The sequence below is a fragment of the Mya arenaria genome, chromosome 8 (assembly GCF_026914265.1).
Source record: "Mya arenaria isolate MELC-2E11 chromosome 8, ASM2691426v1".
Classification (NCBI taxonomy): domain Eukaryota; kingdom Metazoa; phylum Mollusca; class Bivalvia; order Myida; family Myidae; genus Mya; species Mya arenaria.
The window spans coordinates 22,484,611-22,507,274 of record NC_069129.1 but is presented as its reverse complement, the minus strand read 5'-3'; the positions used below and the strand labels follow the sequence as shown (position 1 = coordinate 22,507,274).

The window sequence follows — 22,664 nt, the reverse complement described above, 5'->3', positions numbered from 1 at the left end:
CAAAATATGACACAGGTAGTGTGTATTGGATGAGTGGCAGTTGGTTTGCTCTCAAAAACAAAATGATAATGTTCCAGAGCATACTACAAAAATGCTAAAGAAGTTTCTTCAAGTTCTTTACGTATCTTCACTATCTTGTTTATTCTATATATTCTATATATGGAATAAATTGAATCTTCTAAACAAATCTGACAAATAGGTACATGTTAAAAATATCATAGTTTGTTTACTGAAACTAGAGTATCAAACAATAATGGATCGAATATATGTACATTTATCACAAATTATTAACATAGTTATCTCTTCAAAAGACAGTTTTTGTACTCTGTGCACCCTCACACTTTTGTTATATACTCTGTTAATGGTTTTGTTTATTTATTTCATTAACTTACATTGTAATGACTCAGACATACCAAATTGAAGCTATTTTCAAACATGAAAGGGCAACAATCCAAGTGAAGGTGAATCTTGAGGGTTCACCGCAGCCCTTTAGTTTAACATTTCAAACAAGTCTTTTTATGGCCTGGGTTACCTGCCCTTACCATTTCATTTCTTGTTGTGCAGAGTACGCTGGGAACCAGACAAGTCTTTTCATTCCAATCTAACAAATGCTCAGAAATGGCTCTGCATTGACAAATTTAAGTGCCTTTTTTATCAACTTCAGGGCAATAACTCTTGTGTTGAAAATCCATTGCAGGTGAAACATGCACGCTCATGATAAGAACTACTCTATAGTTACATACACATTAATGTCAGTCTTTAAATTGTATACACATTGCCATGGATAGGCACATTTGAGCTTTTGTTAGTAAAGGGAAATAGCTCTAGTTCCAGATGAATGTGTCACGTACACTACTGCACTTTTGGTCATTTTCAAATTGATCAGTTTCAAGGGGCTATAACTCAGTCTGAGTCATGCAAGGGGGATATGGCGAGTTTTCGAAAGGAACCGTGATTAAGTCAATATCTTACTAGTGTATAAGTCAAGTAAATACCGTATAAAAAATAGAAGCTCTATTGTGTTCACAAGCTATATTATAGGAAGGATGACAATTTAAAGGGACATAATCCAGTCATGCATTGGCAGATCTGGCTTGTTTTCATAAAATTCGAGACAATAGAAAGTCCTAGGTCCATTATCTAGCCATGCATGGAGGGAGCTGGCTTGTTTACAACAGAACCATCATCAGGTCAGTATTTAATTACTGTATGCATTTAACAAAATTCAATCAGCTTTAACAAGGCAATGGAGAAAACCAACTGCAGTCTCTGTGTACAGGTCATCTCTCTTAAACTGAAATTTCCACCTGTTTGACAAAGGCAAGGGAGAGAAAAACAGATTGTTTTTCCAAAAATAAATTTTTACTTGGCTACAGTAGCAGTTTAAAAAAATTAAGTGCCATAATCCAGTCATGCATTGTCGGATTTGGCTGGCTTATGTTGTTGTTGTTGTAGAGTGATGAACAAGCTCCAGATCAACGTTTATTGCTTCCAAATTGACCTCAAATTGCAGTTGACCATTCAACAGTGTTTTTCAATTCACATGATAGTTGAATGACATCATGTTATTTTTGTTACCTCACATGACAAGTATGAAAGGATCTTACTGGATATAGCTACCAAAGAGACTTGTCAATCAATAACTTCCTTGAGGCAGAATTGAGCTAAGCCAAACAGTTGTATTTGATTTTGTGTAAACAAGTTAATTAACCTCTATATGTCATTTTATCTTCAATAATATCACAAATGATATTATTTTACTAAAGGGGCTAGACTCGAGCTTATACTAACTGAAATCCGCTAGTCATCCTGAATAGATGCTTAAGCAATTGATTATTCCCGTTGTCATTAGAATGCCATATCGACACCTATCGTTGTAAGTAAGAATTTTGACCCGCATAGAATCACGACCTCTGGTAAATATTCTTTAGAAAAAGTGACTAATTTTCTGTATTATATTGACTCCCCACTTGAAATAGTGACTTCCGACGACCGCGTCTATGAAAAAGTCTCCCACCGGACAAAATCGACTATTTTATATTGTTGTTAAATAAATACATTTGGAGTCAAAAAGTCTTAGTAGTACAGCTAGTACTGTTGCAGCTATTGCTGTTCAGATTACAACTAATGATGATGAAGATGCTTCTACCCGTATTACTAAATTTGTTTCTGCTGCTACCGCTGTTGTTGCCCCTGCAACAAATACAACAGCAGCACCACTACCACCGCCATCACCACCGCTACCACTACTACTTCTACTACGACGACGATGAGGAGGGCTATCCGGAAATATTGTGTCAGCTGTGTCAGGAAGAAGGACACTCTTTAAAGGCAAAGGGATATTGTCTGGATTGTAGAGACTTCCTCTGTGAAACATGCTTTGAAAGCCACTGCAGGCCACGCCCATTGAGAACGCATCGATTGCGAAAGACGGACGAGTTATCAGATTCAGATAAAGAACATAAAAGCGACAAAAACAAGGATGATGACATAACACACTTGGTATGCAAGATCCATGATGGGAATGTTATTCTTTCATACTGTGGATCACATGGGCAATTTTGTTGCGAGAAGTGTCTCAGTATCGGTCATGTAGCATGCAAGGACTTGACCGATATTGACGAATTAACAAATGAGATAGACAATCAGAGTGAATTCAAATCATTTTGTGCATCTATGGAATACTTTAAGACGAAATGGAAGACAGAGAAAAAAAGAGCATTGTCGAACCTAGATGACGTAAATCGTTCCTATGAAACTACCGTTAGTTTTGTAACTAACAAATTGGGTGAAATGAAAAAAGCGGATAGCGCTTACATTGATTCGGTCTTATCGGCATGTGAGAGTACGATAAGCCAGCTTGAAAAATGGCGTTCAGATGTAGAGGATTTCAAATCGAAAAAACATATCAGGAAATTGCTTTATTTGATGCAATCCGCACAGTCTCAGTTCGGCCTAATGGATGAGTACATCCATACTTCATTTGGTAAACGCCAGATCACTCGATACTGTATTGGCAATGTGCAACCTTCAGAAACATCTATTTTCACCATTGCAAAACCACCCTTTATGTTGAAGACGTTGAAAGATCCTGTAATAAGCCATATAAGCGATATACATTGTTTTAATAAAACACATTTGCTAGCTGCCAACCAATCAAGAAACATGATTCATCTGATCAAAGCTACGGGAGATCAAGTTATCACAAGTCATAATGTAAATGGTTCACCTTTACAGATGAGTATCGGGGAACACAATGATGTATATGTAACATGTGTGGTAATATTGTCCATCTACAGCAACAAGATAACAAGTTGGGTGTTAAAAGCGGCGACAATATTCAAACTGAAACTCAATATCATACGATCGATTATTACAACCAAAAGTTAAAAGTCATTGGAGGAAAACCGTTACAACTGGCTGAGCTTACGCTTGACGGAAAGGTAGACAGAATCGTGAACAAAGACTTGTCGAAAACAAAGATGCAACTGGTCAGTCGCTCATTTCTTCCGTTTCTTTTTCAACTGTCGACAAATCCACTGGATCAGTATTCGTTCCCGGAAATAATTCCGTCGTTGAAATAAAAGATGTGGGTACGGTCGAACTATTCGCTTACTCAGAGCTGCTAAAGTCGCCACAGAACATACGAGTGTTGGAAGATTCCTCCCTCCTTGTTGCAAGTAGAGAGAATAAGAATGTTTACAGGGTCTACCGTAGTGGTCACGTGTCAAGCGTGTTGCCAAAGCCTCCGGATTTTCCCGTGGTGGCCATTGACTATGATACTGAGGAAAGACTTCTATTCGTAGGTGGAGATAGTCGCTCTGTGCATATGTATCAACTGTAGACTTTGGCGATATATGTATATTGCGTGTGTTTGTGTGTGTGCGTGCGTGCGTGCGCGCGTGCTTGTGTGTTCGTGTATGCTTGTGTGACTTTTGATATATTATATAGCATATATGTATCAAAGTGCTCGACCTATTGCTTAATATGTAGTGAACATGTACTATATGATGCTTAGGCAAAACCTTTTATGTACGTGGAGTGTTACTGTGTCTTCTTCCATGTAGACTACGATACATATACGCATACATTGGAGATATAACTTAGTCTGCCTATTGACACGCTTGTATATGTTGTACGTGGCTTTTGACCATCATTCAGAAAAAAAATGATTCTTTAGAAAAAGGGATTAACTTATAAGGAGAACATTTTTTTATATCACTGTTTTTCATTAGTGGTGAAGTTGACTGATTTCCACATATTTCCCAAGACAATGGTAGCCGAATAAAAGGCGTCTATAACGAAAGTGTATTAACATAGCCTGTGCAACAAATACAGGGTGTTAGCGGGAGGGTCAGCGTATCACTAGACATCTAGTTGCCAGATATATAAACCGTAAAGTGTGCGACAAAACTGTGCAAAACGCAGCTCGTGTAAACAATCAAGTTATAAAGGAATGACTGAAAACTTTAATGCTATGTCGGTGGAGAATGGGGTTGTGATTTTTTCAACTCGATACATGTTTATCAAAATGTAATTTGTGTATCAATCCATTTTTCATCTCTATATGAATCGTCCTTGGATATGTTTTACTCTATTTTGGGCATATTTATTTAATATTAATTCAGATAATGTACTGTTTTATATGTTTCAATAAGGTATATTCTACTCTGTTCGTCACATCAACAGCATACAAAATGTAATGTCTGTAGCTTGAGGTAAAATATTGTTAATTAAATGTAAACATTACAATGACCAGAATATCTTTTTTTTTGTTTTTGTCAGTGTTTGTCCTACATTGAATTTCACCAAACATATGAGTCAAATGTCTGGATTTCATAGCATAAAATGCAAAACAGTCTATAAAAAGAGACTCAGTCATGAAGAACCTATATCACTTATCTAGTAGTAGAGTTCCATAGGTTTTAGTGATATAACAAAAAAAATCAAAAGAACTTGAACTATCAATAAATCAAATATTGGTCAAAACAGGTAGAAATGAGTGTAAACAAAAGTTTTCAAATGAACTATATTACCCGACATGAGACTTAGTATAGAGCTTGGCCTAGTGTACAGAATAAACATTAAAAGGTCCATGAATGGGTTAGCATTCAACAAAACGGTCACTGATCGTCGGCTCGGTTGATATCATTAGACGAGACAAGGTTTAACTTAGCCACCATGATTGTCGAAAGGAGAAGAGAGCGTTTCGCAAATTGCTGCCTACTGCAGAGGGATTATGTATGGGAGTGTGATTGGATCATATTGAGCCGGAAAGCCAACCTTGTTTTAGTTCATGGTAACATTAATGCTAAGAGCTGTTTACCGTATTCTAAGGTAAGAGGCAGTTTCATCTTGCAAAGAAATAGACCGGCTAGTTTCATGCCCAACAATGCTCCTCTGATCGTGTGCGCACCAACATTAACAACCTTGAAAACGCTCTCACGTATTCAAAGTCACGCTCGATCCATGCGCGGTCGCATCGTTGCTTGCATTGACAGTAGGGATGCTCAAACACGGTATTAAACAAAAACGACACATAAAACTGCGAACAAAACATGACATTCGTAATTTCAACCACAATTTGATTGTTGGAACAGTTCGGAACTTGTAGGTTCTCTAGTGAGATTTTCTGTAAATGCAATCAACGATACCTTTACACTGTAACAGAGTTATAAAACTCGCTTCAACTATGCAGATGTATGTAAAACGTTCTACCCTGAAGATAATTGCCTATGTTATAAAATTTGACCTTTTGGATTACTTTTTTATCTGAAATTTGACCTATTTCCATACATGCTAATATTCGACTAACTAAAATTGGCAAGAAATGTTAATTTTGCATCAATGTCTAAGATCCAGTGCCCTCCTTTGAACCACAATCGATTTTGACTTCACGATTTCAGACCAGACACATGCCGATACGAGTTCATGTAGTCTGAAATGACATGTATCATCTAAAGTACAAAACCGAGATGACAGGTAACATAAAAACAAGCATTTTGACCACTCCATTAATTAAGTTGTTTTGAACTGTTGACATTGTGACTTAATATTTGACCCCACATTATTTAAAGTCAAACTACACCTAAATTACATAGCGATAACATTCTGGCCAAGTTTAAGTAATACATGAGTCATGGTGTAAACTCTTAATGATTAAGAGTTATCTTCATGTCATCGAACGGACTTAAAATAAAACATTGTAAACGTAAACTCTGGCACAGGGAATGAGTAGCATATATGAGTGGCAATAGGTTTGCTCTCATAAACCAAATGAGATTGCTCCAGAGCATACTACAAAAAAGCTGACAAAACTCCCTTCAAATTATATACGTATCTTGTTTATTCTATATAATATATACAGGGAATTAATTTAATATTCTAAACAAATCTTGACAAATACGTACCTGTTAAAAATATCATAGTTTATTTACTAACCTGGAGTATCAAACAATAAAGCAGAGAATACATGTACATGCATCAAAAAACATTATCAGTTATCTTTTCAAAAGACATTTTTTGTATTATGTGCACCCTCACACTATTGTTATATACTCTGTAATTGGTTTCGTTTATTAATGACTCAAACAGACAAATTGAAGCTATTTTCAAAATGAAAGGGCAACAATCCAGATAAAAGTGAATCTTGAGGGTTCACCGCAGCCTAATAGTTCAATACTCTGCAAACAAGTATTATTATTCCAATCTAACAATTGCACAGAAATGGCTCTGCATTGACAAACTGAAGCGCCTTTTTCATCAACTTCAGGCCAATAACTCTTGTAGAAAATCCATTGCAGGTAAAACATGCACGCTCATGATAATAACGACTCTTTAGTAACATACAATTTAAATGTCAGTTTTTAAATTTCAAAAAAATGGCCATGGATAGACAAACTTGAGCTTTTATTAAAGGGAAATAACTCTAGTTTCAGATGAATGTGTCACATGCTTTACTGCACTTTTGTTATTCACACTTTATACAAGTCAGCCCAATACTACATAACAATGGCATCAGATGGACAAATTTAAACTTGTTTTCATTTTTCAAAGGGCAATAACATTTATATGCAGCACAATAACATTGTTACACACTTTATGTATGAAGTTTTTCCTTAATTTCTGTCTTTGAATTAACACAATGTCTGTTGTTGGACCAAATGTAAGTTTTTTCATTGATTAATAGGCAAAAACTCTTGTATTAAGGCTTTCACAATTTCTTGACATTTTCTTCTTCCGAAACAGATGAGCCTAGAATAAAAAAAATACTGATATAATTCATATATCAATATGTTGTGATGATTTATATTCTATTGTTCAATAATACCTAACAAGGCAAAGTTAAATGTGGTTTACTGTAATAAATATTTACATCTAATTTCTTTGCTATTTCCAGGGGCATAGCTAGGACCTTAACAACTTGTAGGCCCGATGATTCTATGTGAGTTTGGGGACTTTTATATGTACATTAGACACACTTAATTATTCTTGCACTGATTACAATAAAATCAAGTAGCTTAAATCAACACCAAAGTTGCTTGGTTGAAATAAAACAAACTATTGAGTTGTTCAAAGTGTTGTTCTAAATTTGTCATTTTAAAAAAAAGTTGTAGTCCCAGGCCTACATGTAGCTACGCCACTGATTACATAAATGTGAAATTCTCATAAGATGCAACATAAAACAAGAGGCTCGTGAGGGCCTATGCTCTGGCATTGTTTTTTTGGTCATTTTCAATTCCATCAGTTGCAAGTGCCCGTAACCCAGTCATGCAAGGGGGATATGGTTGGTTTTTGAAAGGAACCGTCCTTAAGTCAATATCTAACTAGTGTACAAGTCAAGTATATGTCGTATGATAAATAGGGACCATAATCCAGTCATGCATTGGCAGATCTGGCTGGTTTTTGAAAGAAATCAAGGTTACAGTTTGGTAAAGATCAGAAAAAAATAAAGGCTTTAGCCTCTTTTGTGTTCACAAGCCGTATAATAGCAATATGGACAATTTCAAGGTCCATATTCTAGTCATGCGGGAAAGGATGAGGCTTGTGTGCATAAGAACAGTCATTAAGTCAGTGTTTAATTACTGTATGCATTTAATAAAATTCAATTTTTTGTTGCAGATTTAGACAAGAGCACCACTCAAAGTTCATGATGACAACGCTGACACAATGAGAACATCCCATTTTCTTTCTTCGAAAATTAGATGAGATAAAAACCTCACTTAAATCTATGCAAACTCACTTTATGTGTACCAAACAAAACCCACGGCAAAGCAACACTCTTATTAAACAAAACATGAATCATAAAAATTATTTGCTTCAAGCTATTCATCAAGACCCAACATGGCAAATCTGTTGTTAACATCACAGTTTACAGTCAGTTCATCTCTTGTTTCTGCATCTTTGTCAGTAGAATCTGAATTGGATCCAGCATCTTCAACAACTCTGTCTCGCTTCCCTTTTTTTGCTTTACCTGATTTTGATTTCTTCTTGGTTCTCACACTAGTCCCTCGATTGCTGTAATCAAAACTGTCCGGTGAAGCGGATTGGCACAGGTTTATCACAGAGTCTTTCCATAATAAAAACAGTCTGTGTAGGGGCGATTCTTTTGTCAGAATTTCTTCTGAGTAAAAGTCTGGTTTTGGACGAGTCTCCAAGTCTCTGCAAAGGTTGTAAACAAAAGTGCAGTTAAGTATGACTCCCGGGCTAGGTATCACTACAGGAGAGAGGAGCACTTGATTTAAATAGATTACATCAACCAAACAAGCTTGAAATTGTGAGAAACCATGGATAACTCGCATTTCTTGAGGGTTTTTTGAAGAGTGATCAGGCTTGGAACGATTTTTTTCCATGTGTTTCATGAAATTGTCTATTTCTTTGTCTGATGCGCTTTCTATTGCTTTAACAACATCCGAAAGCATCTCTGGAACAACCGGTTGTAAGCCAAATCCTCTCTTATCTTCAAGCCACTGGAGAGCCCGAATATGAAGCACGAACACGGACAGTATCACGGACCAAAGATGACTCTCGGTTACCTGAGGCTGCGCATGTCCTATCCAGTAACTCAATATTCCAAGCAATGTCAAGGAAGAATCATTTTCAACATCTATGGTGCTCATATTAAAGCCAAGTGCACCAAACAAGATATTTTTCCTCTCCGATTGGTCCAAATCTGGCACTTGAGAAATGCTTGGAAGTGATTGGACTATTGCATCATTGATAACACTTGTTTGAGGCCTTACATAATACTTTTTAGTATTCTTAATGTCCCTGTCATATTCTTCAATACTATTTTTTCTTGAATCTTTGAATGCTTCATTTTCTTTCCTTTTTGAATTCATAGTCACTCCATATATCACACTTCTAAAGTCCCTCGAACAGGCGTAAGTTGATAGTTCCCTTAAAATCTCAATCTGACAATTGAATATGACCCTATGGTTTACAACAACATTCTGAAGGAAAAAGCCTGTAATCTCACAGTTCCTTAGCTTCTTGACAAACCAAGATGGAATCTCTTGCTTGAAAAAATCAGTCAGTTTTGGCACATCTTTGTTTTCAATTTCATTGCCAGTTTTTACATTCTGAGCCTCAAGAATAATATCAATTTCAACATCAGAAAAGTCATCAATGTTCATGTAACTGTGAAAAGATGTCAAGACCATCCCCCTCACCAGTTCTTTCTCATCGGACTTGATGTGACCAACCACGTGCTGAATAGCATACTCCCATGATTCTACAGAATCTAGCCAATACAAAACTGCTAACATGTGTGTCTGGGTGTTAAACTTAAAACCCTTCTTGCTAGGGTTCTTTGGCACATGAATACTGGCATAGAAGTTGGCCAGAACAGATGCATTGATGTAGTCATTGCCTGTCAAAGTTGCAAAAAGTGGCAGAATGAAAGAGGTGTCAGATTTCTTGAAATGTTTTGTGAACATCTCATAGTTATAATACTTGACGGGGATGTAACAATATTCATTCTTCCCAAGTTTTTGACCAGGCTCCAAAACTGAAGCCACCTCTGTTTCTTGGTTAAAGACACAAAGCGTAAGGTTCATATAATCTAATGGCACAAATCCCCCATCCATTCCAAAAACAAAGAAATCACTGTCATTACTCATAACAGGGCATTTCCACTTGTTTGCCAACACAGCTATTTCCCTATCAGCCTCATACACACATGACACATGCGGAATACCAAGCTCCTTCAGCACTAAATGAAATGTCTCATACGCCAACAGAGGGAGAATGCACCCACGACCCTTGATACAAATATTAGCAGCTCTTGTTCTTCTGTTTTCCATTCTTTCCAAAACTGTTGGCAGTTTTCTGTCATCTGGGTCATATCCTCCATCAAACACAACATATGGTCTAACATTGCATGCTGTGAGGGTGTTAAAGAAGCGTTTGCATTTCCTTGCATAATGGTCGTAATCTCCGCCATACTGAACAGCAACTTTGTAGTGGTAGTAAAGAAAATGATATAGGTTGGATCCGTCTATTATAACTCGCGTATCATACAGTCTGTGGTCGGCCAGAAGTAAATTCTTGTTGTCATCGACAAGGGTAGATAATCCTCGTACGCCCATAATGGTTCAGTAGTCACCTGAAATGCATGTACAAAATTGATTTGACTGAGCTAGTTTCTGTAGTTTTTCGCATAAATATTGATAAATAGTTTTCAAATATTTCACATTTGTATATATAATGTAATTTATAATTAAATTCTGACTGATAAATTGGTGTTTTCATGCATGTACAGGGCAATTGAATGATTTATATCTGCATTGAGGATATAGCCTTTAGGCAACAGATCCAGATCCTATTATCAGATAAATTATTTATTATTATGTTTATACGCAGTGTAATAGACTGCAAAAACACAACTTCACTAAATAGTATGGGATTCATACCCTAAATAAACTTTGTTTCCTGGGTATAACCCCTAAGAACCCCTAATAACAAGACACTGGCACTGAATCTGACTAAACACTGTTTTTGTTTTGCAACAATTCTGTAAAGTCTCTACAACTCCTAGCCACAATAATGCGTCAGGTATAACAATAAAATATTGGTTTTCGATTTCCGACCTACTCTAATTTTTTGCAGCAGCCCCTATCTTTTTTTTGCCAACAAACAATCTTTTTCTGACTGATGTTTTTTTCTCTTTTTGGAATAAATTTTCAGTAGTATCTTGCATTGAAAATAGGCATAAAGATAATATAGGATTTGAACTTTCGGGTCTGTTATCAACAAGAAAAATAATTTGTGCTTTAATCACAAGTGACAGAGCTTAAGACCACTATTTTTTGACCACTTATTTTGGATACATACAATTTTTTCCTGGTATTTATTTTAGTGTGTAAGCTACAGGTGTCTGCAATATGGCTTGGGTGCTAAAACGTGGCCCTTCAGTCCTTTGATATTGTTGAAAAGTAATAATATGACATTTCACTAAAGTTCTAAGAGTTTTATTTGAAAAATTATCATTATATGAATGCATCAGGGCCTTCACCAAAAAAATAATTCTGGCACAAGCTTAGGATGAAGTGTCAAATTGCGTCGATAATAAAGGGGCAAAATTTGTATTATATACATTGTATGCAAGATAGAGTTATCATACTTGATTGTTCAAAGTTTCAATGCAATACATCAAGTATTTGATGAGAGTTATTGACTTACTAATATTAAAACCAAAGCGTAGGAAGTGTATCTTGCTTAAATTGGCATGCGCTCTCATGATTTTTTTATTGACTAAACAAGCGAATTTATGTTAAAAACACTGCTTCTGAAGGTGATATCAGATTCACATAAGAATTCCCCGAAGTGCCAAAAATAGTTGATATAAATAACCAACCATCCAAAATAGTTACCCTGCATAAAAACCCCAAACTTAAATCAAATATTGATAAGCAAAAGTCATAAAGAGAGTCATTAATCTGATATCAATAAGCTGCTTTAGAAAACAACACCCTGTCATTTAATATTACACTATATGCATGTTTGGCCCAGGCTAATTGGTCTAGAAATAGTCCATACTGGGCAGTTGCCTAATTCCGGATTTGCCTAAATATTCGGAAATCGTTTAAAAAGCGTTTCGGCGACTGTGATCAATATAGAATGATCACAGTCTACGCAACTGACCTCCATAGCAGCAGAAACAACACAAAGGTGCAGCTATTCGAGTATAACCCCAAAATAAATACCTCTAAACTTTTGCTTTCCTAAATGTCAATATTTAGTCACGTGGGGGATGACGTCACACAGCGCGAGCTTTTATATTGAGGTTCGACAGGGTTTTCTTTAAACACTAGACCTACCATACGATGTTTATGACTTATCTTCAATCACAAATACAGTTCCAATTACATATAGAGTAAATAAATTGACGATGTCATTGTTTTGTGTTGTGCAGCATTTGATATGAAAACAAAGCAAAAATGAAGCAGATTCGTACTTTCAAAATTTGGCAAATTCGGACAAATTAGTAGTTCGGATACGCCGATACACATCAAATACTTCAGAGAAGTATAAAATTTATATACAGATTAAACATTTAATACATCATGTTCATTTAAGCAGCATTTGAATTTTTGTATATTGACTTGATAATGTTTACTTTGTTCTTTGAAAAAATCCGAATATTTAGGCACTGAATGCAGGTTTTTTGTCGTCGTGTATGCCCTTATTTCGTACTGAATATTATATTATAATTAATTGTTTTTTCTTTTATTCTTTTTCCAGATTGGTTGATATTGGACCCAACATTTTTCTGTTAAAATTTTATGTACTTATGTTCAGTAATTATGACAATATTTTAAGAAAACTTCAAAACTGATCCGGAATTAGGCAAATGCCCAGTATAGCAAGCTTCTTCAGTCTTTGACAATTTTTATTTTGGCGACTCTGCGCGTCCATATCCCACTTGAATGTATGTTTCATTGAAACACTTAAGTGTAATAAGAGAAAGGTTTTGACTCAAAATATTTTATTTGTAACGTTTGTGTTTTTATTTAACAATGCAACTTTATGTTAAAAATGTTCACTATACGTGCATTATTGTGGCTTGATATTTATCAAATTTCATTATTATTACTATCTGAATAATACCAAAGAATTGAAAGGCCATATTTTAGTGCCCAAGCTATGTAGTGGAACCCTTTGCAGTATTCAGTAATAGTATATATAAAATACTTAAAAAACAACAACATACCAGCTTACAACAGCTACACCAGGAATTGTATGTGTACTGTGTACTGACATTAATTGTCAACAAAGATGAATTAGGCTTACAATGTTTTGAAGAAAGAAAAAACCACAGAATGTTCGTAATAACGCTCAATAATTCTGCTGCCTTTTTATTTACAAATTTTGACAGGCGGCCATGCTGCTTCCGGTTGCCAGAGAAATTTTGTAACATGTAAATTGCAAAAACAAATTAATTATTGTCGGTTTTCTTCAAAATGCATGTATTTGAATCGACTTTAAATACAGATAGTTACTTTTTAACGCAAGCCTGTTTTTTTAAGCAGTGTCCAAACATATAAAAATGATCTAATTGCTGTTTTTAAGTGCCGTTATGACTAAATACTTAAATCGATTAATCAGACGTTCGTTAATCAAAACCACCATAAGACGCCATCTTTGTTAGAAAAACCGACACAATTTAATAAAATGACGACGTTTGTGAGAGTTACAGATGACGAAAGTGAGCTTGAAATCGAGATTCCGACAGAAGAAGATGGCGTGGATCAAGATGGGACAATCTTGCTTACTTCATTGGTTGCACAATTTCCTGGCGCCTGTGGGTTGAAATACCGATCGGAAACTGGAGGACTCCGAGGTGTTAGGCTAGCAAATGGTAGCCTCTACCCGCCTGGTGGAATGTGGGGAGACACTGTTTACATTGTAAACTTTCCAAAAGGTTTGAACTGCTTAGAATTTCGAAAAGGTCTGAAATTCGTTCACAAATGTCCTGGGGGGGAACCTGGAATGTAAAGTGTGCCAGTCGGGGGCTCTTACGCACAATTTCCGGAACACTAACATGATGATTTAACGAAATGAGCTCACTGGCTGGATGGTTCTTCCCCACACATACTACTATCCTTTATTTTGTCTGTCTGAGGCGCTCAGAAGTTGAACGCTGCCACCATTAATGAAATCTGGTATGATAATTGTGCCTGGTGTGGTGCTCAGCTCTCAACTGCCAGAACACGAGCATGGCACTCTTAACAACTGAACTAACCGCAGATTCCAGTCAGAATCGAACCAATGATCTATTGCTATCCAGGTGGTCTGTATTCTATTAATATTTTCTCTAGACCCAAGCAATGCTGGACAAACCTGTCCTCTGTACTTAAACTACTTTGAATTTAAGTTGGACTTTTTTTTAAAATCAACCATTTGCAACATGTTTACATGTACATTTTACTGCCCAGATTGAAATATTGGTCCATCAATCCTGGCTGGCTGTTTATCCCTTGTGTATATCCTGAACCATATAGTCTGGCAATCAGGGTTTGGCTGTTTGATATCATTTTGTATGATATGGGTTCCTTTACAATGTGCTACATGTGTATAATCCAGTGTTGGTGGTTTAAATTGTATCTGAACTTTTTCTCAGAATCAAAACGCAAGGTTGATGAAGAGTTGGAAAATCCAGTCTCTTCAAAGATGAAGAAGGTGGAGACTAGAAAGACCAGTGATCTGATTGTTCTCGGGCTCCCATGGAAAAGCACAGAAGATGACATGAAGGCCTACTTTGAACAGTTTGGTGATCTAGTTCTCACACAGGTACACATAGATGATAATGTTGATTAAGTTTAATGAAGTAAATGTTGATCATTTGATAATAGATAAAGTAAAAAGTAAAGTTACTGATACCTTTGAACTTTATTAGAATGATCATTTTTCAGAGCTTGTTCCAATTTCTTAATTCAATAAATTTGGACTGATTTAAAAGTCAAATTTTGATGGCTTAGTTTTTTGTATTTTTCTGTGCCTGTTGTTTCTTGATTTTTAGATATGTAAAAGTTAAACTCAGTAATAGGAAGATGACATGATTCAATATCTTAATGATTGAAAATGGGTGGATTGAACGTAATGAACAAGCCCTCCTTAATCATTAAGATGTTACTTCAGGTCATCTAACAAACTTAGAATACAACCTCATGGGCTGACACATTTTTCTTGACACAGGGAATGTGTATTGGATAAGAGGCAGTAGGCCGACCTTTAAACACCCATGAAAATTGAAAATCTTAATGATTAAGCCTAGTACTTCATAAATGTCACAAGCTTTTATGATGGTGAAAACTTTAATAGATGGCAGCATTGAAATAATGTGAGGAACCATTCAGTATGGCCAATAACTAACAGGATAATTCATGGCACATACACCTTCTTTTTCGATGAAATGATCCACGAATGTACCATAGGAACATACTCTATGGTGTACAGAGCAAACTGATTTGAATCATATTACAAATTTAAGGTGAAAAGAGATCCCAGGAGTGGCCAGTCGAAGGGGTTTGGCTTTATAAAGTTCAAGGACTATGAAGCACAACTGAGGTGCTTGGCAGCTAGACACAGGATAGATGGAAGATGGTGTGAAGTTAATCTGCCCAATTCACATGTAAGATAAAATTTGTTCTTTTACTCTTTAATGGGACTGGAACAAGTTTAACCAATGTCAATATTTTAACCATATCTTACATTTTTATATGTTCACAGCATATCTGTGAAATGTATTGTGTTCTAAAACCATGAAGAAGTTTTTAGGATTTTCTAAATTTATATGAAGAGGTACTTGTGTATGATGTTCGGAAGTTGTAATAGTTTCAAGTGTCATCCTAGACTGTTGAGCTAGGCTTGAAACTATTACCTCATGCTGTTGTTATTGGAATCTTTGCAATGGATATAATTCCCAATTCATGTTAGTTGTACTTTCTCTTTACCAAACATCGAATTGTACCTGGTTTGCAATACATATCAATTGCTATTAGACAAAAGATATTTAAAGCAGGTCAATGCATTTCATTCAGAAAGGTGCAACTTGAACATTTTTTTTTCAGTACCTTGAAACTTAATTATTGTAAAAATATTGGTATTTATAATATACTATACTTCACTCTCTTTTTACTGAGATTATTTCCCTCTGTATTTCCAAATGCCATGTCTTGTTTTATTTTGTACTTGTATACATACTTTACATACAGTACATCTAACAATCTTGTACATATACAATTGTAGTATTTTAGCAATGATTAATAAGTCAGAAAATGTTATCTAATTATTCTTTATTTATCAAATATTGGGAAACTGTTGTCACAGTAAAATGTTATTATCTAACAAAGAAGAGTGCATGTTCGTCCACAAACCAAGATACAATTTATTTCAGACTGAGCAGGATAACAATCCAACAAATCGAAAGATATTTGTTGCCAGATGCACAGAAGACCTTACAAATGAAGAGCTTAGGGAATACTTTGAACAGTTTGGGGAGGTCGTTGATGTCTTCATACCAAAGCCTTTCAGAGCCTTTGCGTTCGTTACATTTGCCGACCCCCTTGTCGCAGAGAGGCTGTGTGGTGAGGACCATATTATAAAGACTGCCAGCGTTCATATCAGCAGCGCAGAGCCAAAGGCAAAGGAACAGCAGATAGAAAGACAGCAGGGCCGAAATAGGGGAGGCAACTTTGGAAGGGGCGAAATGTGGGACAACTCTGGCTCAGGACAAGATGCTGGGCTGGCCAGGGGTAATAACCCAGTTCAAAATAAGTCTGAAATGAATGCTATGGGTATGGAACCGAATATGAATAATATCGGAATGAACATGTTCAGTTCAGCCATGCTTGCTGCAGCACAGGCTGTGTTTCAGGGGGCGCAAAATCCAAACTCATCTAGTTACGAGTTGGGGCCAGGTTTCGGAGGGACTAGGGATAGTCGAAGTGGGGGGTTTAATAATGATAGTGCTTCTGGGCAGAATAGTTACTCGCAGTGGGGGAATAGGTCTGGGGGAGGAGGGGGAGGTTACAACAATTCATCCTCCTCATCAGGTTGGGGGCAGGGGGCAAGTGGGAGGGGCAACTGGAACTAGATCATCTTGGAAAAATAAATCTAATGGGGGCAATTAAGATCATCGAGTTCAAGCATCTACCATATATTTATCTTTTTACATTATAGAAATATTTGCACAACATAAACCATGTTCAGGAATGATTTACCCTTTACCATTCAATAGTAATACTTCTTATAATTTTTTATGAAAAAAATTGTATTTGGTACCTTGGTTATCATCAGTTATGAAATAGGACTTTTGTATGAACAAGCCTGAATCTGATATAATTGATTGGCATCAAATTCTTGAAAAAGCCCCTGCTATATTAAATCCAGAATTTGAGCAAGCCCGAAATGCATTTTTCCAGTGTAGGGTTTGTGGGCTTGTGGTAATTTCAACCACTGTACAATAGTTATTTGTTCATTCCTATTTAATGAGAAAATTAGTTTCTATTATATAGAAGAGTAGTACTTAATTTGTAAATATTGTTTAGACATGCCACATTCTCACTGTTAATGATATAGTGAACATGAAAGTGCCATTAAAATGAAAGTGGACAGAGTCAGTCATGAGAGAACTCAGCGTAAGTGTATTGCAAGAACTATGAGAATTGTGCAATGTGAGAAAGACTTTGTAAATTGTGTAAATAGTTTTGTTATAATAATAATGATTTTTTTAATTTTGATATGTTTTTTGAAGATTATGGTTACTATTTTAAATTTTTGTTAATGGCTAAGAATTGGACTGTAACATGTATACATGTGTGATTGTTTACATCATTCAGCAGAGTTGTTTTGCTCTGTATGGCTTTTTGACAGTCTTTTGTAGTTCATCTCATTTTAAATCTGTAAAGTTTGTTGTGAAAGAGTCAAGGGGTCATTTCATCAAGAAATCCTTGGACCAATTTTGTACCTTGGAGAGATTTTCAATTGCACAGAAAAATCATTCTGCAGTGCATAATTGTTCCTAGAATCCTTAATAAAATACGTCCTGGGTTATGATTGTTGATTGTATGAACTTGACATTCATATCGTCACATTATTGTGTTAATTGTCTTGTGCGAAATAAAAGCAAGTATTAGTGTGATATTTGTGTGAACTTGTGAATTGTGTGATGTGAAGTTGGAGTTTGCAAGCGCAGTAAAATGCGTGTGAGTCTTTCTTTCCTATTTCAATAATTTATTGCATTACACATTTAATTTTAAGTTTGTCAGTTTTTTGAGGAAAAAAGTAGGTCATTTCTCATTTCTCAATCTCAACTTATTTTACCACATAACAGCATAGCATGATAAAAATCATAGATTGAGTTGATACTGGTCATTATTCTAGCGAAAAATTGTTCAAGAGCAAAGAATGGGCTTTTTTTGTTGCCTAAAATCAGTCCTGTAAAATTGATTTCTACTTAAATTATTAGACTATTTAAATACCACACAACAATTTTTGGTTTATAATAATATAAAAAAAGATTAATAGAAACATAAATAAAAATATTTAAGATTGTGAATCATGCTAAAAATGATAAATTACACTATTTAAATATCACATAATATATTTGATATGAAATATAGAAAAATAAATCAATCAGAATTTTAAATAAATCAATCAGAATTTTAAAGTTTGTGAATCATACTATGTTGTTTTGTGGTGAAATGAGTGAAGATAAAGGTTGAGAAATGACTTAGGAATTTTGTGATACCAGGGCCAGGTATTGACATATATTTTTAAGCAAGTTTGCCGACTGGTTCACTGCGTTATGTATGCCTCTGGTCAAGTTTCGTTGTACGCATAAGAGATTGATTTTAAATTACAATTGCCGCGATTGATTGTGAAAGTGTTAAACTGAGTTTGTATTAACAGTTACATGGTGAGCACGGAGTAAAAACATATATGTAAATAGTATACATCATCCTAACATGTATGTACGAGATTAAATTGCACTGTACATGTATGAAGAGCAAAGCATATTCGGTGATTTGTAAGATGTTGAAGGAAGTTAATGCGGTAGATAATGTGGAAGAAATTGTGCGAACATTTTGTTGAATATGAAGCACGGATTTGGAGAGTTTGCTTGTCAGAGCTGTGGTATTGAATGAAGAGGTATTGAATGATGGACGTTCAGGTTGGAATAGAGGGAAGTGCCAGTAAAACAGATGTTTGAGGAAAGATGTACAGTGAGCGAGGTAAACATGTTTGAGGATGGTGAGGAGTTTCTGAAGGTAAGAAAGCACAGTGTATATGTCGTTATTTCAAAGTGTTGTGTTGACATTAGTGAGAAACATTGGAGTTGGTATTTTGGTTTGGAAAGAGAGCTGAAATGCAGATTTGTCTTTCGACCTAGGCATGAATTCTTGAAAAAAATCTATAATTGCACTATTATTGATAGGTTCAATTTTTGATATTGATTTTGAATGAATGTGGAGTAAATATTTAAAACTTTGGATTTGGAATGAAAGAGGAGATATTTGAATATATTTTTTATGAAATTGTGTTTCGTATAAATGAAAAAAAAATCTTAACTTTATCTTTAGTTTTATTACATATTGTGTAAATTTGATGAATACTTTTTCAGATTTTGCTATATTTGGTCTCATTACAGATAATGAAAAACATGTATATAATGAATAATTTAAAGTACATGTTAAATGAAAGACGTGTATATTTCAGGTGTTGGATGAAACCGAAATGTTCTTAAAATATTTGGTTTCCGCTCGAAAATGTGATGCCTGAATTCACACTCTAGACAGTTTCTCCAAGGAGGTACCAGTCTATCTATACAAGGTAAGGTGAGACCAAGAAATGTTTGCTTGCCCTTGGAAATATCCTGTTGATCGAGGCTTAGTTGTGTTGGCAACCTGACTTTTGTGGCCATCTAACATTATTGAAAACTTATTTGGAAACGATGCGCTCGTGCTGTGCTTTTCAAAGTTATGCCATGTAAAGTGTCAATGGTTGGGTGTACATTTTTTAAGGCTTTAACTTGGAAAAAAGAAACATTTTAAAATTAACTTAGCTTATTTACTGTCAGAGTGCAATATAAGCCGTATAATTAAGAATTTACAATAAGCAAAGAAATAGGTTTTTCTTGAGCTTTAGAATTGGTAAACAATGTTTCAGGAAATATATCTGACATGAACAGGGAAAGATCAGATTTTCTAGATATATGAATCTCCAAATGTATATATTCTTAAGAGGTTTCCTTATAGTTTTCATTGGTGACATTCTGCTATCCAGGTCATTTGTTGTTAAGATAATATTATTTTTTAAGCCATACCAAACTCAATCTATCTTATGTGTCCATTTTCAATTTTAAAACCTATCAATGCGGCAAAGAAAATGTTTTCCAAGTGGTCAAAATTTGTGTGCTTCAAACTCTTTGAAATGCTAGAAGCTTTAAGACATTTGACAAATTTTAAAACTGTTTATCTTTGATAACCAAAGTAGCAAAATTGTATGCTGACTATGCATTGTTTTTGCAAACATCTAGAAAATGTAAATACTTATTTGTTTTTAAGGGTAGCTTGACGAGAAATATTTGTTTTGACAGAGAAGAAAAATCTATCTCAGTTTGTAACAATCAACATGATTTGCACTACTGTTTCAACCTATGCTATATTTGAATTTCAGATGCTGACAAGACATTGGGGCGTTCCGGAGATGGCAAAATACCCTTTAACACCACAGCATTGGTTTCTGCCAGTTTTAATGTTAACTACAGATGAAATAAACATACTGTCACAGTTGCTTTGTTCGTGAGAATTCATCTTTCTAAAGTGGAAAATTGCAGTATGTTCGATATAAGATTTTTTTTAACTTTTGAAATTTCAATATGTCAGAATTTAATGATTTAATTAAACAGTCATTTAATATCAACAAGGTCACTACACATTTTCTCAATGAGGACATTTGTAGCAAGTAATATGGTAATCCATCAATGCATAAGTAAGTTATAGCGTGGACACGAGCATGTGTACTCTGATCTTCAAATGTCTCTTGTGAGCTTGATTTGAGGTATGGACCCAGGTCAAGGTCACCACACATCGTTTGAATGAGGACCGCATTTGTACCAAGTAATATGGTAATCCATCCACGCATAAGTAAGTTAAAGCACGGACACGAAATGTTACAACCAGACATACGGACGGACAGACTGACGGATGAAGTGCATTCCTATAATCCCCTCCCCACTCTGTGGCGGGGGGTTAATAAATATAAAATAGATGATAATGATTATTATTGAGTAAGACAAAAATTACTACATGTATTAGTATAGACCTTTGAAGTATGGACCCGGGTCAAGGTCACTACACATCGTCTGAATGAGGACAACATTTGTACCAAGTAATATGGTAATCCATCAATGCATAAGTAAGTTATAGCGCGGACAGGAGCATGTGTATTCTGACCTTTCACTGTCTCATGTGACCTTGACCTTTGAGGTATGGACCCGGGTCAAGGTCACTGCACATCGTCTCAATGTGGACAACATTTGTACCAAGTAATATGGTAATCCATCCATGCATAAGTAAGTTATAGCACGGACACGAAATGTTACAGCCAGACGTACGGACGGACAGACTGACGGATGAAGTGCATTCCTATAATCCCCTCCCCACTCTGTGGCAGGGGGTTAATAATATAAAATAGATGATAATTATTGAGTAAGACAAAAATTACTACATGTATTAGTATTACCATGTATGGATCACTGTTTACCTCAAGGTCATTTTAGTTCACCTTAGTTATTTTTCAGTCTCACCTGTATCACTTTTGACTTCTTTTAACAATTTTTACCAATCCTCAAGAAACTATGTCAAAACTACCATCTATAGAAATCTACCACAGCTCACCAGCAATTACAAGTACTGTGATGTTTGGAGAAAAAGTAGGCCATGAGATTAAATATTCGGAAATCCTACAACCAATTATTTCATTCAATCTCATGAGAAAAATACTTGTCTTTATGGTATATGAAATGTTTACTTATTTAAACCAAGCCCACATGATTCGTTTGTCTAAGTTTATCCATGTAACTAGTGCGTCCATTGAATTAATAGTGTTTTTTTTAATCAACTTTTACGTATTTGACAAGATACAGAGACAATTGCGGTACCAATACCAGACAATTGAAGACAATATATGCCAGAATTTGCTCAATATCTACCAAACTCGGCCAATATCAACAAAACTCGCCTAATATGTTTTGTTAGCCCAGTTATTTGTCCTCGGTCAGCTGTATTTGCATTCGCCCTTTCGGGCTCAGGCAAATACAGCTAACCTCGGACAAATAACTAGGCCAATATGAAATCATCTTATTAACAACATTATAATATCAAAGTGGTTTGGCATGGTGTCAATGTGAGCTTAGCCTAATTCTGTTAAAAGGGACTTGAAAAGTTTAGAGAAAATTGGGGCCTGGTCCTGGCGGCCACTTGAAGTAAAGAATCTTGGTCATACTTGAGTAATCTTAAATCCGTAGAAATGTCTCAAGTTGATTTTTTTATTTCCTACAACTTTAAATACTGGCGTAATTTAATTTCACACAAATAATCAGCAACATACTGAAAATATGACCGAATGGCAATTGTTGTGCTTAGTTCGCTTTTCCA

The 22,664-nt window shown here is 35.4% G+C and overlaps 2 protein-coding genes across 5 annotated transcripts; one reads left to right on the top strand and one right to left on the bottom strand.

Annotated features, from left to right (window-relative positions):
- Positions 1-6,322: 6,322 nt before the first annotated feature.
- LOC128242456 (protein asteroid homolog 1-like) lies at positions 6,323-13,390 on the bottom strand. 3 transcript variants are annotated; one of them, XM_052959615.1, is made up of 3 exons: positions 13,294-13,390; positions 8,474-10,606; positions 6,323-7,254 (listed from the first exon to the last, which is right to left on the bottom strand). In XM_052959615.1, the coding sequence occupies exons 2-3, from the start codon at positions 10,587-10,589 to the stop codon at positions 7,214-7,216; spliced, it is 2,157 nt and encodes a 718-aa protein (XP_052815575.1). In that variant the 5' UTR covers positions 10,590-10,606; positions 13,294-13,390; the 3' UTR covers positions 6,323-7,213. The 3 variants fall into 3 exon arrangements, with proteins under 3 accessions (XP_052815575.1, XP_052815574.1, XP_052815573.1); XM_052959614.1 differs by having other exon boundaries at positions 6,323-10,606; positions 13,214-13,390; XM_052959613.1 differs by having other exon boundaries at positions 6,323-10,606.
- Positions 13,391-13,598: 208 nt separating this feature from the next.
- On the top strand, positions 13,599-20,795 carry LOC128245154 (TAR DNA-binding protein 43-like). Of its 2 annotated transcripts, none has more exons than XM_052963403.1 (6): positions 13,599-13,924; positions 14,624-14,793; positions 15,494-15,634; positions 16,400-19,274; positions 19,723-19,836; positions 20,683-20,795. In XM_052963403.1, the coding sequence occupies exons 1-4, from the start codon at positions 13,675-13,677 to the stop codon at positions 17,096-17,098; spliced, it is 1,260 nt and encodes a 419-aa protein (XP_052819363.1). In that variant the 5' UTR covers positions 13,599-13,674; the 3' UTR covers positions 17,099-19,274; positions 19,723-19,836; positions 20,683-20,795. The 2 variants fall into 2 exon arrangements, with proteins under 2 accessions (XP_052819363.1, XP_052819364.1); XM_052963404.1 differs by having other exon boundaries at positions 13,605-13,924; positions 16,400-16,757.
- Positions 20,796-22,664: the final 1,869 nt, after the last annotated feature.